This window comes from Dromaius novaehollandiae, chromosome Z, assembly GCF_036370855.1.
Source record: "Dromaius novaehollandiae isolate bDroNov1 chromosome Z, bDroNov1.hap1, whole genome shotgun sequence".
NCBI classification, from domain to species: domain Eukaryota; kingdom Metazoa; phylum Chordata; class Aves; order Casuariiformes; family Dromaiidae; genus Dromaius; species Dromaius novaehollandiae.
In genome coordinates, this window is record NC_088132.1 from 47,184,347 (window position 1) to 47,204,238 (window position 19,892).

General features: G+C 42.2%; 1 protein-coding gene across 1 annotated transcript; it reads right to left on the bottom strand.

Annotated features, from left to right (window-relative positions):
* Positions 1–254: 254 nt before the first annotated feature.
* Positions 255–13,136, bottom strand: LOC135324662 (membrane protein FAM174A-like). The gene is made up of 3 exons (XM_064501380.1): positions 12,722–13,136; positions 5,357–5,491; positions 255–832 (listed from the first exon to the last, which is right to left on the bottom strand). The coding sequence occupies exons 1-3, from the start codon at positions 12,994–12,996 to the stop codon at positions 829–831; spliced, it is 414 nt and encodes a 137-aa protein (XP_064357450.1). The 5' UTR covers positions 12,997–13,136; the 3' UTR covers positions 255–828.
* Positions 13,137–19,892: the final 6,756 nt, after the last annotated feature.

A 19,892-nucleotide genomic window follows, 5' to 3' on the forward strand; every position in this document is an offset into this window, starting at 1 on the left:
AGCTTACATGAAGGCTTGAGCCCTATGTTGACCATAGGACTGAACACTGACACCATGTGGCATACGCCAGTAGTGCCCTGGAATCAGTGGAGCAATGTCTGCTCACACCAGTTGAAGATGGCCCTCGGAACTTAATTGACTGTATGGTTGTAACCACTAATTTTAACAGCACAAATGTGCTGCATTACTGTGTGTAACAAGATCACATCAGTCATATCCTTAATATCAATAAACGGTTGAAGTATGACGCTAAGTGCTAGGAACATTGTAAACATTTTTATTTGTACACTTAGTTTACATACAACATGTTAATTTAGTTTTAAAAAAATCTTAACACAAAAGGCAGTAGTCTGGCTTTTTGTTTGTAAAGGGTAAAGCATCTCCTCAACTAAAATCAAGTTCCAACAATAATGAAGAGTTCACAGAGGCTATGCTACTTACATTTACTTACAATTTTACATCAGCAAAAAGTTAGTTAACATTCCAGGTTACTGTAGAAAAAAAAGTGTATACCACACTTATGGCATACAAGATTTAGAACAAGCAAAAAATACCCTGTTTTAGAAGTAATCTTGCTTCCAAATAGGTTTTGATTTTAGTGCACACTTGCTCCTTAGGCTTTACATTTAGAATTCTACATATATATACAAAAAGGTACAACAAATTGGTACAGTATTTATTGCAACAAATTAAGGATGCCATAATATACACAATTTAAATTATTCCCCCAAATTCCATACCCCCTTGCTATTTTGGTTCTTATTCCTCCTATGGAGTAGTCTCTTTCTCTGGTTTCATGATTAAGTTCTTTCACTGAAAGGCACGTACTTATCTGCAACAGAAGAAACATATGCAATAATCTGAAATGCCCTGTTTCAAGTGAAACTTTAGCATACACTTTTAAAGATCAAAGTTTAAGACAAAAAAGCAGAGGCACAACATTTTGTTCATTCAAGTCACCTGTGTAAAACTGTAGTTATGATATTAATGAAGTGAGGCAAATTGTCATGAAACAGCATTCATTTAGACTGCTCTCTCAGAGAGTGCAAGCATGTGCAAGTACTTTCAAAAATTGCTTTCCATGCTGTATATTTTTGAAAGAGGTTAGACAGGGAATAGATATGTGCAGTAAAATAAAAGTTTAATTTAGACTTCTAATCCCACATTTTTTAAAAAAACTTTTTAAATCCAAATATTTAAGATGTACAATCTTTAAGAATAATGAAAAGATTAAAGCCCAATGAACTTTCAAAGCTCCTGAGTACCTATTCAAGCTTTGGTGACATTACATAACCAGAATGCTATCACAAACACCAAGTCGCACATAATATATGCTTCACCCTGTGCCTTGCAGTACAGCAAGTACTTAGCACATGTAGTGATCTAATGAGGACTATAAATTTTCAGTATGAGACCACTTTGAAAAACAAAGATGAGATCTTAGGATACTCTACCTCAACTAATATATAGCCTATGCTGCATAGTGGGAAACCAAAGATTAGAATTTCAAACTTCGATATGTAGTAATATGTCACTGAACAACAATGATATCCAAGTAAGATGCCTCAAACTGAAAAGAAGCACAGAGAACAGCTACATGGATGATGAGGACAACGAGGGGACACTTAAGTTACATCTGTATTGCAGCAGAGGACACTGGAGATTTTTCATAGAGCTCTGAAAGAAACAGTAACAAAACTAGAAGTAATAACCATATCAGCACAACAATATACTGATACTGCTATACTGATTTTAGGTAAGAAGTCAGTGTCTCTGCCCAGCCTTGTGAAGAGTCATAGACTTTGCAGCTAACTCAAAGTTAGCCTATAGAAATCTCTAACAGACCGTGCTGTACAGTTATCACCTTAAATAAAGATCTTGGTTTAGTCAGGAAAAGTGAAAGCAGAGTAGATACTACTGCAGTATATAAACAGGTCATAGAGAAAGAAGGGGAAAAAAAGACAACTGTTAGTATATATAACAATGCTTATATAATTCGTTACATGTAACAAATGCATATAAACTGACCAGAACATGTAGATTAGAAGCCTAATTTTCTGTGACTGGTGGTTAGCTTTTGAAATGCCTTCCATTATGAGTAATGAGTGCAAGAAACTTATGAACTGAATAAGCTCATTCTTGATTGCAGTTAAGCAAAATTGCAACATTGGTTGCCTATGGCAGCAAGGGACTGAACTCAATAACCAAGGACCCTCTTGCTATTCTCCGATTAGTTGCTCTAAGCCTGACTGCATCTTTACGCTACCTTAAAAAAAGCTCTGAATTTTTGCAAACATCAGGACAAAGCTTAATGACATCTACTAAGAATATTCAAATATCATTATCATCAAGTTGTCCTCAGTGTGTCTGAGTCCTTATGCATTTTGTACTCCCTTTGGTCATTCTGGCTGGGTAATAATATGAAAACAGATTATTGAGCTTAAATGCAGATGGCTAAAAGGATGGATTTGCAAAAGATTTAGTTACAACAAGGGGAAAGAAATTAACAGGGAAAGAATACAATCCAATCATGATTTTTTAAATTTCTTTTTAAAGTACTTTATGCTAGTTTTCAAACTTCTCTCTCCATGCCATCACTGTGTAGGGTTTGGACAGCATTTCAGCCAGCAGTTCACCCAAACATCTATGGGAAGGACTGACATTGTCCAGCACTGTTTTTCTCATACACAAAAACACTTTTCAAGATAAAAATTAACTTGTAAAATTGAGAGCTTCTCCCTGTACAGGAGAACACAGCAAGCTCTCAGTATACATACCATGTGCATTCACTTTTTCGTATTGATTAAACATAACTGGAAGTACTTATTTTCTCAAGCTCCTACTACCAAAACAATGATTTTGATCACTTAAGCACTTTTTGAGCTATCCTGAAACAGTAACATTTTCTTTCTCTATTATTATAGTCATTCTCTTTTGAAGATTTTCAGTTCTGTTTAGTCAGCTTCCCTCAACAAGTTAACAGAAACATTTGCTGAAAGCAAGTGTGGTTAGGTACTCTGATACAAATCCTGTTCTTGCAGAGTTTGACTCAGAAGTTGACATTACCAGCTCTTCTGCAAGTCAACATATGAAACCTTGGGCCTTTTCACAGCCCCACCAGACAGAACTAAATGTATGCCTATGCTATAGGTTACATCTATTTATATGTTTACTCCAGGGTATAACATGTTCAAACATTACATTCCACTCCCCCTCCCACCACCACTTTTTCAGGGCTATGACTCAGACCAATATATCAGGTTTTGTTTCACCCGCTGAAACAGATGTTTTCTTTTTAAATCAAATACAACATATTTAGAAGAAGCTCTTTCAACAAAGAGATAGTTACTTATTTACACACTTTAGTATCCATTAACATAAATGCTTGATTTATCTGACAGTAGCTGTATCAGACAAATAAAACACTGCTAATGTACTTGAACTGCTTATACTACCTGGCATTCTAGAGGACTACTCTTGAAAGCGACTAGATCGAAAATTTTCTTTCAAATACTTCCACATTGTTTGGTATAGCTAAACTAAGTGATGATTCCCTGTAGTACTTAAGTACTTACATTTAAAGAGAGACTGAGTATTTTGAAAACAAGACAGTTTTTTCAAACTATAACATTACATCATAAAGTGAAAATTTTGTTAGATATCACAACTGAGGGCAAGCGCAGTTCAAAGTCTGCTGTCTGTCATTGTAAGGAGCTGGCTTTAATGTAAGTTAATTTCTTAAACATAAAGCAAATGAATTTCAACAAAAGCTAAAAACAAACTGTAGCAGCAAAAACATTAAGTCAGGGCACAGTTTGACAAAATCTGTACTGAGACAGAAAGTAGGGCAAACCATAACACAACCTATGAGATAAGCATCAGCTTCTAGTCAGTCCAATAACAATGAGTTTCCAAGATAGTTTAAGGGGAAATAAAATATTCTCTACTCTCTTCAAAAGGCATAATAGTTAGGATCTTTGGTGCAGTCCTGTTTAGATTTTTAGAAGCTGTCAAGATTCTTTCTTTTGGTTTTGCATTCTACAGCTTTTCTGTTTGGGGCAGTTAATGATGCATATATATATACCCCAGCATCACCCGTGGACATGTTTTGTGTAACAAAATGGGGAAAATAAAATAAAAACAAAACACCTCAGTCTAAACCATGCTTCTATCCTTAGTTTTTCCACTTTCATTTCTTCCTCATTCATCCCAAAGACAAGAATGAAATACCCAAGTAACTAAAGTACATAAAGCAGATAAGAACAGTATCTGCTTTACACGCTTTAGCTACATCATAAGCTGTGATATGACTATAGCATATGACTATGATTGCTTCTTAAGCAATTTAGAGTTTTCTTTTTTTAAGGGAAAATGCTTTTCTTCACACCACAAATGATGTGACATGACCTATCTCTAATGCCAAATGCAGTAATACTAGATACATGATAGATATTTCTACTATAAATTACTTTCATTAAAGTAAATTTTCCCCCTCAAATGTAAGTGTAAGAATTCTGCTATCAAGTCTAGTATCTCTGTATGTGCAGCCTGCTGGACTTACTCAGTTTGAATTGCAATTCCAAATCCCAGAGGAGCTGACAAGAGTTAAAAAGCATCTTGTCTCAATTCAAAGAGTTTTTGAACAGAAAAAAGTTCAGAATTTACAAAGACAGATGCATTTAAACTTGACAGCTTATCTACACATAAGAAACATAACATTAAAAAGTTTAAAATCTTCACATCTGCAAAAAATAAGTTTCTAAGATTTTTTTTTAAAAAACAGATCCCAATATTTAAGTGTGAGAAGACATAAGAAATTTTTCCTGTATCTATATAGTTTCAGAGTGTGACTAAAAAATATGAACCTTTCTGCATAGCAACACCAAATCTAAAACTTAGTGCAGGATCATTATCAACTGCTGTTTACTTCAGCAAAGAGAAAGTGGAACGAAGTTGCTGGCAGTGGAACTGGTAGGAGAGAATGCACAGGAAGAACTGAGGAGCCTCCAAAAAGAAAAAGAATAAAAGAAATGTAAAAACTAGCAGTGGACTTCAAGAAAAGTTTCAGTAATGACACTGTGTTTGTAACACAAACATCCTACCTTCCTCTCCATTTCTCTGCGACTCACATGCTGAAGAAAAATGGTGTTCTCCAGTAGATCAAGAGTAGCTGAAGTACTAAGTTTACCTTCTTGCCCACTAAATTCTTGCCCATTTAAAATTCAAGTGATCCTGACAGCTCTTCTCCAACTACATGCATATGTAACACAGTAGTGAGCTTTCTCAGTGAAACTGCTCCTCATCCACACTCCTTCACTTCTATTACTAGAAATACACTCAGCTTCTATATACAAACCTTCGAGGATGATTCGCATCAAATAGCGTGGTATCATCATCTTCATCATCTTGTTCTAACGGAGTCAACTCCATGTTTTCTATGTTTGTATCCAAAACTCCATATCTCCGTGTCTTTCTGTTTCGTCTTCTGAGTCTGAAATGTATTTTAAAACATTTAAGTTCTATAAATCCTCAGTTACTTTCTATTCCAATAATGTAAGAAAACTGTTCCTTAAAATACAAATACATTGATACTGACCATATTTAAAAATAAAATTGGGTATGTAAAGTGTGCACTCTTAGCTTGGTGAAATTTAGAGGTCAAGAATTTACAAGAAATGATTGAGGCCAACAAGAATGTCACCTGCAATTTTATACACTACTACTGCAGTGAATACAAAAAGGCTATACAGGCACTTGCTAGATAAACACAAATGCCAGGTAAGCATACTTGTTGGAGATCCTAGAGAATGAGGAAAACTGTATTTTTACATCTTCTCTAGATGTTTTATGCTTCTCTATGGAAGAAGCAGTGTGAATCAGATACAGAAATTGAACAGAACTGCAGCAGAGATGCAACAAGCCATTGCTCTCATCATGTTTTAACTTTATACCTATAAAAGGCTTCACAAGTGGTAATAAAGTTTCATTACTTTTAATTGAGTCAAACCATCCATATGGTAAATAGCGATAGTAGTAACGTGCAGCACCGAATCTGCAAAACCCAAAGATCTCTTTTGTAGAGAAATGAGTAATAAATATCTTGTATTAATAGCACTGCTTATCTATGAATGTACTCTTACACTATATGCCAACTTATTTAAAAGTCTGACCTGAAGTGTGAAACACAACAAATCCTTGAAGGAAAAAAAGACACATGGGCAGAATAAGCTTTTTCAGACAAAGTCACAATGAAAAACCTAATGACATCCAGCAGATACTCAGTGTCCATCAAGGTCACTGCTACTGCAATCAAGAAACCAACAGAAGTCAATTTCTTAACTTCAAAACCTAAAATTCATGTATCTATTTCTTGGCTATTTGCTCTGCCATACTCAGCCTCATGTCCTCAGCTGTAGGAGGACTCTTCCACACTTTGGGGAAAAAAAAAACCAAACATGTAGAGTATTGTTGTAGAAGGAAGATGAAGTGATTTATGTTTTTAAGATTAAGATGCAGTGTTTATCACAGATCAGTGGGTCTGCATCTGCTTTTCTTACTACATTCTGCGGCTTCTCTATTCGAGCTTGGGTCCCACATAAGCACACTGAGCAGATCCATTTGGCTCCACAGAACTACTTCTATATGCATTGCTCAAGTCTTTGAGGATCAGGAGCTCAGATCACCAACACAGCACGCAAAGGCGTCTGCTATACAGAAAGCTTAGTAGAGTCACTTACAGCTAGTGTATACTTGGAAAACAGCAGCTAGGTGAAAGCTATTAGACTGAAAAACAATACAAGTTATTTTAAAAAACAGTTGTTTGCTAGGCATTTAGGGCTAAGTTCAATGAAACACTGGTAACTGCAAAACTTACTTTTAGAAACTCCAGAAGCAGAATTTACAAACCCAATCTAGGTGCCTATGAAAGGTATTCACAACATTCAAGAACGTGAATACTGGATACTTCAGAGCTAATAACCAAAGAAGGACTACGTAAAATCACCTCTCTGCCCTACACTGTGGCACAACTCTAAACCACCTTATACGAGATACTGATATGAGATTTCGATTCACAGCTTCAGATTCTGTCCTGAATTCTGCCCGTTCTTAAAGGATTCCTTCTTTTCATGTGTGGCTAGGGGAAGCATCAACCTTTACAAACAAATGCAACCTCAAAAGGACACACAACAGCAGTCACCCCAGTAAATAAGATCTCCTTCTGGAACTGAGAAACATATTTAACTGCTTTAGGATGGAGCAGGGTGTAAAATCCAAGCCTCTCCTCAAAGTTTTCCAACTTCAGATGGTATAGAAAGAAATCACGTTCATTTCTTCCACCCTCAACCCTGATTTCAGACAGCTACAACCACTGTGCCAAAACGCTAAGACTGCCAGACATGCGCTGCAGCAGAACTCAAAGTACCTAACTTTATTGTTAAAAGCTAAGGCTAATCAGACAGAGACAGATGCACAAATTTCACCTTTCAATTCAAGCTCAAATTCATTCTTCTTTATCTGGCCTTTAGTCCTCACAGTAGAAAAGAAGTTGTGTAATACAAAGTATCAAGTAGAAAAAAAGTTTGAAACTCTAAGAAGAAAGTGTGATTAAAAATAAAATTATATTTCATATAAATATTGGGGGAGTTATTTTGTTTTTAAAGTTAGGAGCTACACAATCAGTACTAGGACAAACGCTCTTGGATATTCTAACAGACTAGAAACTATTTTGAACACAAATATAACAGTAATGAAGGAAATGCATTTCATGCTATTTGTATAGTCAAAATCTTTCTGTCAATCTCACTAGAGAACTTTCTTTTTCATTCCATTATGGAAAAATAGTAGTAAGTTCTACTGCAAGTTCAGAACAACCTTAAGTCAGTGATAGCAAAAGTCCATATTGCAAATAACACAAAATTATCATCACTGGCCTGTCCTGAATTTCTAGATTCAGATGAATGTTCTTGAGAAACTGCTAACAATTACTAGCGATATGAAAACAACTTAATTACAGATTAGTCGAAAGACTAAAGTTAAAAGGATAGCACAGATGTTTTTAATAGGCCACACCTTATTTAGACATGTGTCTTTGCAGGGTGAGGGTGAGTACAGTTCCAAAAAAGACTGTAGACAGAAATTTCAAAATCTTCACTCATCTTAGGCAGTTAGATGTTAGCTTAGACCCCAAAAATTTCCTGTACAAAAATGTATTCTCAATTACATAACCATAAGATTTCTGAAAGCTCATTAATGCATCAAGTACAAACCTCTACTGAAAATGTCTGCACCAAATAGTGGCGGGAGAATCATTAAAAACAAAAAGCAAGAAGGTAGATCTAAGTCAAAGAATTTTTATTTTAAGGCAAAGTCTTTTCCAGTCATTGACTGAGTTGTGTATCAACACACCGATGCATATCTCAGGAAAACGTGGAATTTTCCGTGTCAAACACTACTTCAGTTAGAAGAGGCAAATTTTGTTCAAGCCAGAATGCAGTTCAAAAGGATTCTTACCTCAGTCTGATACAAAGTGAAAGAGTCACAGCAATGCTAGTCCTTAACTCAGTCCAGAAAATCTACTTAGCATAGTACCTGTGGAAAGTATTTTTCTAAGAATCCTGCCATGTACTCTCTGCGCAGAACAGTGTTACGGGGTTTGCAGGATAATGGATGCTTATAGGCTGCTGCAACTTAAGCAGCCTCCACAGACCATCCACCTTCTTTTAGGGAAACCCTGAATAACGGGGATGCAAGTGTAGCCTGAAACAATCTACTCCCTCCTTAGACTGTGACAGAGTGAAGAACACTGTATGCATTAGAGAAAAACCCAGGAAAAAAAAAAAAGAGAGAATGGATTTTCTTCTCATATATGATAGCTTTTTAATGCTAATAAGCAGGCAGTGAAGCTAGTTCTGTTCATCTAGATCTAGACTGTAACTGCTTTCTAAAAACTTCAGGAGTTCCTCACTCTACAACTCGCCATGCAAATTCAAGAAATGAACCAAATGTTAAAAAGGCTGGAATAAAGTCATACTTTATTAGTGTTGTTAATCAAGTCTTGCTCTAAGAGGATTATTGACAGTACCTTTTCTTAAAAGACGACCAACAAGTATAATAGCACTGATCTAACAATTACTTAAATTGGGCAAATAAAAGGTTGACCAGGAAACACAAAACACATATAGAGTTCCAATCTCAATTATACACACAATATATGACATATTCTTTGACAACAGCAAGCTTAGCATAGATATATCTTAATGCTAAAGCCTTCCTCACCCTAAAAAGAAATGTTAGCACAGAATGACATCTTCCCATAATCATTTTCACCTACACATAAGAACAAATAAGCTATATGACATTACCCAACTTGTCTAGGTACAAGGACACCCTTGGTGCAAGTCATAGAGACTTTAAACAAAATCTTGCTAAGGGAATTGTACCCCTCCAGTCACTTCAATACAAACACAAATATTACTTATGCATCACTACATGCCTTCTAAAAAGTGAAACCCTTAACATTTTTGATGAGCAGTTCCAAAGACAGACTACTTTCATATAGGAGGATAACCTATGAGAAATGCTTTTAGTTCAGCAAATATATTATTTAAGAGTTTGATAATGGTCTGTAGGCGAGAACTGAGGTTTAACTGTCCCAGAGACAATCCACTGTAGTGAAATTTCAATACTGAGGTTTTTTCACTCCATGTGCTACAAAATACTGCATAGCTAATTCACATCCCCCCTTAATGCATATTTTTAACTAAACCGATTTTTCCTGAATTATAAACTACATCAATTACAAAAAAATGTGTTCTCAAAGTTATTCCTTGAAAGCTAACTCAGTCTTTCTTCTGGGCAAGGCAATCACAAGCTACAGGTTTTATACCCATTAAAGGAATTCAGTGATTACCCTCCAAAATGCATAATAAATAACCTCCTAGAAACCTACAACCATGATACACAATTCATACTGGAACATATTTTGGAAGTCTTACTTAGCATGCCAAATCAAGTAACACACTAAAACAATTCTTTAAAAAGGAAAAAAAAGCTGTTTCATCTCATTGTCTACACTTGTGCTTTCCCATCAACTCAAAAAGACTGAAGAACTGAGAGCATACACTTGCTCCTAAATACAGAACAAGGCAAGTGGTCTGCAACAGAAAAGAAAAAATAAGCAATAGCAAAGAAAAAAAAATAGCTTACTTTCAAAAAACAAAGTGCAAGTTTGGGGGTTTTCTTTTTAAAGGTGGAAAGTGTTTGTTTGGTTTTTTTGCTCAACGTCACACAAAAGATATGAAAGAGGAAAACAAATGTTTAATAAGTTTTTTCCAACATCCTTTACCTTGAATAAGCAACCTTCATGAGTATGCTTTACAAACACTCGAGGTTTAAACCAAAACATTTCTTCAGAAAGTTCTCTAGGCACACAGAGAGCTTTGTGACAGACACTGCTTACTATAGATCTCTCTTGAATGTTTAAGCCAAGCACTTCCAACCAGAAAAAGTTATGAAGTGCAGCTCTCAGAATTGTATCAAACCCAGAATGGACTGGCACCCAGTTGGTAAATATTTTTGTGCCCCATTACCAAAATCAATCATGCATACACTTAAACTAAACACATGAATGCTTGAAGCACCAGGGCTTTATCATCTAATCCTGTAAACTGTTAAACTACTTACTTGACATAATCTTAATTGGGCACATAAAATGGAATGGATGCTTTAACATTGTTCTTTTCATAATTAAAAAAAAAAAAAAAAAAAAAAAAACACTTTCTCAAGTTTCCAGCGCTGTGGAGTAGTGTGCTTATTCAGAAAGTTTGTTTGAAAGGGCTTCAAAAAGTTGAATTAAGAGTTCTCACGGCAACTACATATTTGTTTTCCAAATTTTGTATGAAATGCTACTGAAGCTCTAAGGGAAATGTCTCTTCAAACAAAGAACTGCAACTAGCTATTAATAAAGTTTCGAGGAACAACAACTTCATAAGCAAAAGAACACAACTCTAAAGAGAGTTACATTTGTTTGAAGAAATAGCCTCATAACAAGTAGGGCAGATTAAGTTCACTCTTAGCAGCTCAAGAGCTGAGTTACTCTACATTTCAACAGTATTGAGTTTTCACACTGCACAAGCTTTGACCTCGGACAATCTTATCTCTGCTGTAAAATGGGATTGCTTATATCATGGCAAAATACACCCTATGCATGTTTAGGATTCTGCTTATCAGAATTAGTGTGAAGGAATTACGTTGCTTACGTTGCTCTCAGACAGTAGTTTTACATAACTCTGGTACTTAAGCATCAGGGTTTTTTTAAATTATATATGTACACACAAACAAAGCATCACCTTGAATCTAATTCTCTGTTCTCCCCAGAGATAAAGGATGTATTAATCACAGAAAAAAGCACTGCTACAGCCTTGAATACAAATATTCATCTGGCTCACAGAATCAGTAAAGTTCAGTTTCTCTTCTTCCAATTCATAAACACTCACATTATCAAGATAAAGTTGATTTTCTCTGTGGAAATCAAACGATAAGAATGCATCCATATTAGAGGTTCAGGATCTCATCAAACATATCACAGAATTCTAGAACAACAACATATTTATGAGGTTTAACCTTCCTTTCTACATCAGCACCTAGAAGACAGCACTCTATTTTCAAATGCAGAATAGTAACCTTCTTAGTATCAAATAATTGCCAGTTATCCAGAAAATAATGGCAGTAGATGAGGCGTTCTTTGCCCAGCCTCTACAATGAGATTTTTTTTTCTGGCCTTTTGCATAAGACTACTCAGAACTCAAAATTCCATAGCTAGGAGTAACAGGAGTTGATAGGACTCCCAGGAGTAGCCTTATCCATTTTCGTTTGGTTAAAAGATTGTGTAGTTTCCTTTGAGATATGCTACTGCCAACCTTGTTTCAAGATTGGATTAGTGAAAGGCAATCTAATAAAAATAAGATTTAAGATTACTCACACCTGAGCAATAAAAGCTCTGGAAAAATCAGGCTATCATCATTTACTCAGATGGTGTGTTTTAATAAGTGCCCCATACAGAGCACCAGCTTCCCACTACCATTCTGGAATCAGCATGATGAAGGTACTCATCACCCAAACCATCAGTTATCCTAGCTACTACAAAAAGTATGCAGAGACCTTATTGCACTAAGGTCTTATGCATAGACCTTGCGCATAATTGCACATTTGGGCCCTGCCTAGAAAGGTAAGAGAGACAGCAAAAGAACCACAAGGACAATAAGACAAGGAGACAAACATTTATTGTTACTATAACAAGTAACTGTGAGCATGAAAAATGCAGCTATGCAATTGATAGTTTGAAGGAGAAACGCAAATCTGCTGGTAGTACAAGCTTTTTCAGTGCCCCCTACTTAAGAAAAAAGGAAAGACTTACTCAAAAAAAGAATTCAGTGCAAAGGAGGGAGAAATTCAGCAGCCCGGTGAGATAAAAACTCGCAAAACCGAGCAGACCACGAAGAGCGCAGAGGTGAATTCGCGCGGGCTACGGGACGCCCGTCCGGAGAGGCCGGGAAAGGGCCAGGGCAGGTCGCTGCACGCCACGCCGGGGGCCGCCCCGACCGCCCCCCCTCCGCGTGTGCGCAGCCAGGCCGCGGCGCCGGGGGCTCGCCAGGACCGGGCCGCCGCTCCACGCCCAGGGCCGCCCGCCCCGCCGCGCCGCCCGCCCCGGGCCCGCCCTCACCGTACGGTCCGGATCACGAAGTAGACGATGAGGGCGGCGCTGGCCAGCACAAGCACGGACAGGGCGCGCTGCGTCATGGGCTGGCCCTGCTCAGGCGGCGCCGACACCTCGGCCAGGCGGCCGCCACCGCCGCTGCTCCGCGTGGCCTCCGCCGCCGCGCCGCCGGCCGTCCCCGTGGGGCGCGGGGAGGCGGCAGCCACCGCCGCCCCCCTGCACCGCGCAGCCAGCAGCAGCAGCCCCGCCAGGAGCCAGGGCAGCGGCGGCGGCGACCGCATGGCGCCCCCCCGTCCCGCCCGGCGCGGGCGCAGCCCCCCGAGCCGCCCGGCGCGGCCTAAGCGCGGCCGGGCCCCGCCGCCGCCTCGCCACAGGAAGCGGAAGCGGCCGCGCTGCCATAGACGCGCCGGCCGGCACCCCCTCCCCCGCCCGCCGCGGCCGTTGGCGTCACGTGGCAGACGCGGTGCGCATGCGCGGCGGGCAGATGGACGGGCGCGCGGGCTGCCCGGCAGTTGGGGTTCTGGCCGGAGGTGCAGGCGTGCAGCGGGCTGTGTGCTGCGAAGCACGGTTACTAGCAGGGCCGTGTTATCCTAAATCCAGTCAAATCCCAAACCCACGTAATAATAATCATATAATAACACAGGCACTAATATTATATTCCTATACTATAATGTTTAATTTTGTACAGCAATAATATACAGTAGTAATATAAATTATGTAGCTCATCAGATCAGCTATCGGCCCCTGACAATGTCTGCACTGGAGAGCTGTCGCATCACCAAAGTACAGCTCGAGTAGCTAGTTGAGGTGTTCGGAGGGGTATAGCTGCAGCAACATGAAACTTAAAATTGCTTGTTGAGCCTTCTTGATCAACGTTTCGGCTTTCCAAACTGGGAAGTAACTCTTGTAGGTCAAAATACAAGAGGGGCATGCATCTTTTCACCTGAAGTGCCATGCCTTACATATCTGATTGTTATGTCGCCTTCTGATGCGACACTCTCCCGTTCGCCTGAGACGGCACGGAGGCTCCCCCAGCCTCCGGGCCAATGAGCACTGACACCAATATGAGGATGCTGCAAATGGCGTTTATTGTACGCATGTATTTGCTTATATACCTACAAGCATACTGCTATCTCTACGTCATATCCTTCCTCTTCCTTCCTCTTTCCGTGCCATCGCGAGATCTTCCGATCGCCGTTCCCTACATCTCCCCCTCCCCATGCTTTGACTATGCTATTTGCTTTAAATTGCCGTGTCGCGGGTTAAGCGTTCATAGTGTGGGTGTGGGTGGGACCACCCCTTTTCTAGCAGTTGTCTTACCAAGCATCTAAACACTAGTCTACATACTAATATACCTAGCACGAGCATCAGTAGCAGGTGCAACTCTTCTATTAGTAATTGCCTGGCCCATGGTCCTAGCCCAAGCCAATTACCACTACTGAACCCAGAAGGTCAAGCTCTTGCGGGTCCCAGGGCAATGACGCATTCAGCGTGTCAATGCTCTCTCAGCTTTGGTAGGTCTACGGTCAAATTCAATGGGACCCCTATTAAGCATGTCTTAAAAGGGCTGCCCCGCACCCACCAACGTCAGGCAAAATTGCTTATTTCCTGTCCAGTTTGCCAGGTGAGTCATAGATTGTTACTACCCCATTTCGCTAACATTGGTTCGCCTTTCACCCCTTGGAGTCCCAGTCCCAGCATCGCTACAAGGAGAGCTACTTGGGTTGCTCCCCCTGCCATCTTCTCGGGTTTTCTGGTTACGCGTTCTTCTTGTGGTTTCACGCGCCTTTTCTCATCTGTTCTTCTTCTCCTGTCTGCTGTCTTTGCTGCTAGAAGGGATCATCAGCTTTTCAGGGTGGTCCTCCCCTGCAATAAAACTCAGACATTCATTAATTCACCTGACTCCCTGCTTCCTGTCTTGTCCTTGCCCTGAGGTCTGGGCGTATCCACTTCATAGGGACCCATCTTACCATTTCTCCCTGCCTGACCGCTGCATACCCTCGTCCTTGGGTTACCAGCTGCCACCCCTCTTCCCATTCCCCTTTTTCCGGGATTCGAACCTTTACGTCTGGTCCCTCGTGCATCGCTCGGACCACCCAATGCTTTTCCGCTGGCGTCTTGTTCTCCTCCCCCCTGATGAACTGATTCAGACCGAATAAGGCGCGCATAATTATTTCTGATTGTTTGTGCGCGGGGATTCTTTGTGTATATCCTTCCCCCTCCCCAAGAATCTCGATCCTTTGCTTTAAAGTGCGGTTTGCTCGCTCGACAATGGCTTGACCTGTGCTATTATAGGCAATACCGTGTACTAGCTTAATTCCCCAGCGTACGGCCCATTCTCTCGTGCTTTGCGCTGTGAAACACGTGCCGTTGTCTGTTTTAATAGTTTCTGGGGCACCCAGCCAGGCCATTGCCGTGTGCCAATGCAACTGTGCCGCCCGCGCTGTGACTCGTTTATGTTGGGTCGCAACGATGATACCGCTGTGTGTGTCTACTGTGACAGCCAGCCAGGGCCGTGGTCGAAGTCGCTGGCACATTGTGAAGTCCGTTTGCCATATTTGGTTTCCTTTCAGCCCCCTGGGGTTGATGCCGGCGCCCCACAGGGGGGTTTTTTGGCAATATGGGCAAGCCGCAACCACTTCACGAGCCGTGGTGAGGGGGATGTTGCAGCTTTTTGCCAGTGCTTTTGCACCAACATGGAGAAGGTCGTGCACCTGCCTTGCTTCTGCGACTGTCCACACACCTTTGGCCGCTTGATCGGCTTTATTGTTGCCTTCTTGGTACACTCCTTGGATTGCCTCATGACTCCGAACATGAATAACAGAGGCAGTGGCCCGCCGTTGTTGTAGGGCTTCTTCTAGCATTAGCGCAATGGGCGATCCGGCCCATCCGGGTAATGACATGTTGTGTAACAATTTAAAGACGAACATGGAGTCTGTCACTACATTCAAATGCTCTTCTGGCCACATTTGCAATGCCTGCGCCACAGCTCGGGCCTCTAGATGCTGTACGCTACTGTCCGGCTCGCTGATCTTCACTCGGTGCCATTGGGCCTTTTGATCTTGCCACACAACAACCGCTGCCCTGGTCACCGATGACGCGTCGGTGAACACTGTGCGCCCTGGTGCAGGTCGCTGTAGCACTCGGGCTTTCAGATGGGGCCGAAGGACGGTGAGGTGTGTATACATCTCCAGCACAGGTGATAATCTGATTGTTCCTGGGAATCCTTCTAAAGCTATTGCTATACTATCTTGTTTCTGGACCACGCTGTCCCATTGATTCCTTTTTACCGGCAGGTAAATGGACTCAGGCTCCTTCGCGAAGTGCCGAACGGTGGCGGTTCGTCCCTTCTGTATCATCTGTGCCAACGCTGTTACGATTGTGACGTATGCCGTACTTATTTGGTTTGACACTATCCACCATACGACTTCCGGACGCTCCGGTGTCCCTTGTCCTAGAACGCCTATGGCTCCTGTTCTTGTAACTGCCACGTACAGATTGATTGGTCTGGCCGGGTCGTATCTCGTTACTCCGCCCTTTGCCATGAGATCTTCTATTTTTCGGAGGGCTTCTAACGCGTTCGGTGTCATCTGCCTCGGTTCCCATGGTTTGTGGCCCTTGAGCAACTCGAACAGTGGCTCCATCCACTCCTTGGGAATACCTATCAGCCCTCGCAGCCATTGGAGAGCTCCAACCAATTGCTGTACATCATGCAACGTCCGTATCTCTTTATTGAGCTTTATCGGCTGTGGGACCACAGCTCTGGGGAGGATGGTGGTTCCCAGATAGTCGACAGATTCTCCCCTTTGCGTCTTTGCTTTCTGAACGTACAGTCCCGCTTCATTTAGGCAGTTAATTACTGCCTGTTCTGCCTGATCGGTTTCTTGCTGGGTCTCTGCAGCTATTAGGAGGTCGTCCATGTAATGGATGATAAGCGCGCGCGGGAACTGCGCTCTTACCGGCTGCAATACCTTAGCTACTGCCGCCTGACAAATCGTAGGTGAATTTTTTATGCCCTGCGGGAGGACTGTCCATTGATATCGCGCTGCTGGCTCCTGCAGATTCTCTGAGGGCAGTGTGAAGGCAAATCGAGCTTTGTCCTGAGGGGCTAATGGTATAGAGAAAAAGCAATCTTGGATATCCATCACCACCACTGGCCAATTCTTTGGTATTGCTGATGGTAGTGGCAACCCTGTTGTTTGATACATTCCAACATCACCGCTCCTTTTGCAGCGTCTGGTAAAGATGCAAGTTCTACTGCTGCCTGTAGCCTGTCACAAAACTTGTCAAACGGCTCTCCCACTCTCTGCTTCACAGTCGTCCATGGGTCTGCCTGCTGCACCAGTGGCCCAATATCATCAAAGGCCTTTCGAGATGCTTCTGTTGTCACCAGTATCTCCCGAGGTGTCAGGCCCGCTGCCTGCTGCTGGGGTGTAGCCATGGCCGCATCATTTCCTCTTAACCGCATTAGGGTGGATTGGCCCAGTGGGTTCTGCGGGTCTGCCTGTGCGGCCATCAACGCCTGCTGTAAGCGCGAGGTCCACGCTTCTTTCCACATAAGGACCATCGTGGGTGATAAAACCAGTCGCGCGAGGGCGCGACAATCCCACGGTATTAGGCCTCCCGCGTGTGCAGCGTCCAGCAACGTCTGTGTCACTGGGTGTCGCAGGCCCTGTTCTTGCACTGCTTTCAATAGCTGTTGTACCGTCTTTGGATCGAGGGGCATCCATTCCACTGCCCCCCCCCCGGGGCAACTCGTACTGGGAAGGCCCCTATTGGCGCACGAAACTTGAGGCCACTCAGGGCACATTCCGTCGCTATCAGTTTCCAGTCTGTTAGGGGAATTTCTTTTCCCCCTCCCGCTTGGGTGAAACCTGCTGTCTCTGATGGCCCTCTTTGTTTAGCTGCTGCCTCTGATAGCCCTCTTTGTTTAGCTATTGCCTCTAATAGCCCTCTTTGTTTAGCTATTTCTTCTGATAGCCCTCTTTGTTTAGCTGTTTCTTCTTCCAGAGCTGTAAGCAGCATAAACATCTGCTCCATATCTCTTGTGACTTTCCTCCTCTTTTTTTTTTTTTTTTTTTTTTTTTTTTTTTTTTTTTTTTTCTCCTTCGCCTCTGACTGCGGCGGGGGAACTCCGCCCTAGTTGCTACACCTGAGTCTTCAGTCTCCTCCTTCCGCAATGCTGGTCGACGCCCACTCCTCTCTCGGCCAGCGCCATCTTTTCCCGGGTGCGGGACCCTCGGTTTTTCCCCTGCTTCTGGTCTTTCCCCTGCTTCTTCTCTTCTTTCGTCTTCCCACTGCACCCGAATCATGGCCCCCAGTAGCCAGTCTCGGGGATCATCCACTATAAGCAGTCTTTCCTTTTCTTCTGCCTCCTCCACTTTCACCTTGCTTTCTTTTCCTCTACCCGCCTCTGGCTTTTTCATATCTCGGTCTCCACAAAGGTCTCCTGGTTCTCCTAGTTCTCCCCCTTCCATCGCCCTCATTTCTTTCCACGGATACCGCGGCGGAGGCGGAGAAGAGGGCGTTATTGGGTAAGCCTCTGGAGTTTTTGCCTCCCCCTCTCCCTGCTCTGGATCTTGATTAACCGCCTCCTCCTTTATGTCTGTTTCCACACTCTCCGTTTTCACTTCATCCCCTACTATCGCCTCTCCCTCTATCGCCTCCGTTCGCTCCTCTGCGTTTGCTGCTGTCTGTGTTGCCATTTCCGCGGACATGTGTAGCGCCGCGCGGGCAGCCTGCCAGGTCTCAAGCTCCTCCCTAGTCCTTTCTAAAATGATCGTTATATCTCCCCACGTCTTAAGCTCTGCGGCCTTCTTAGTGGCCATAGCTCTCTGAGCAAGTGCTCGAGTGCACTTCTCCCAGTTAGAAGGGGAAAAAATGTCCCCTGGTCTAACTATCGCTCCATCTTTCAGGAGCCGCCCGACGCAGTTCGCAACTGCATTCGCTCTCATAGAGAGCACCCATTCCCGGGCACCCACGCGTACAACCTTAAGTACCGCGTCCATGATCCGGATCCTCCCGACCGCCTGCGGTCCGCCGTCTCAGCTATCACGTCGGGGTCACCACTTGTCGCCTTCTGATGCGACACTCTCCCGTTCGCCTGAGACGGCACGGAGGCTCCCCCAGCCTCCGGGCCAATGAGCACTGACACCAATATGAGGATGCTGCAAATGGCGTTTATTGTACGCATGTATTTGCTTATATACCTACAAGCATACTGCTATCTCTACGTCATATCCTTCCTCTTCCTTCCTCTTTCCGTGCCATCGCGAGATCTTCCGATCGCCGTTCCCTACATTGTTAGGTAGCGGAAAGGACATTAGCAAAAGGAGAATTTGGATGTAGATCTGTAACTCAGGCTACACCTTTGCTTCTGTTGAGGTCGAATGGTGGAAATACCGGGAAAATGACTTCATCTCAGTTGATCGAGCACAACTGGAGGCCATGGAGCGATAGACATGTTGAGAAGTTGGTGGAGAGTTGTGACCCTGGGTGACCAAAAACATACTCTGTCCCTGAACAAGGTGAAAGCTTTGTACAGAGTGAATCTATCATGACGTTTACTACGCTAGTGTCATGGATGTCCATTTACTGAAGGAGAGGCCATTATGGGGCACAGCAGTATAATCCTTTAATCGTTGTAGCTGGTTTTTGGATTTTTTTTTTTTACTCCTTTTCTGTGAATAATAAATTATACCAGGGATTTCAGAGTTCCAGTGTGCATATAGGAGAGGAGGAATTTCATGCTGACAATTTTTTTTTTTGTCTCAGTATAGAAGTGAATAGGTAGATGTGAAGGTAGTTTAGAAACATTGCACAATAGTATTTCTGCAGTACATTTAGCATAAGTAACTGCCAAACTGTGTATGGGCAGACTTATTTTGACTTTTCAGCTTAGGGATCATGTAGGGTCATGTAAGATCATATATAAATTATTTCAACAGTGATTAGCTAATAAACTGTTAACAAGTTTAACTATTAGTGATAGTTAACTGGAAAAATGAGTTCAAGGTCTGTTACATAAACAAGGAGATAGAATCTGGCATTAGAGTGAAGCTAATTTAAATATCATGTATGCTATTTGACTATCATTTGTACATCTTTCTTTTGAAAATTCATGATCTTTGTCATGGGAATATTTCAGGTGCTTTGGGATGACAAATGTATCTTCAAT

Coding starts and splice junctions, on each gene's coding strand:
- LOC135324662 (XM_064501380.1), bottom strand. CDS start 12,996: ATGCGGTCGCCGCCGCCGCTGCCCTGGCTCCTGGCGGGGCTGCTGCTG. Junction 5,492..12,721: donor TTCGTGATCCGGACCGTACG/GTGAGGGCGGGC, acceptor AATACATTTCAG/ACTCAGAAGACGAAACAGAA.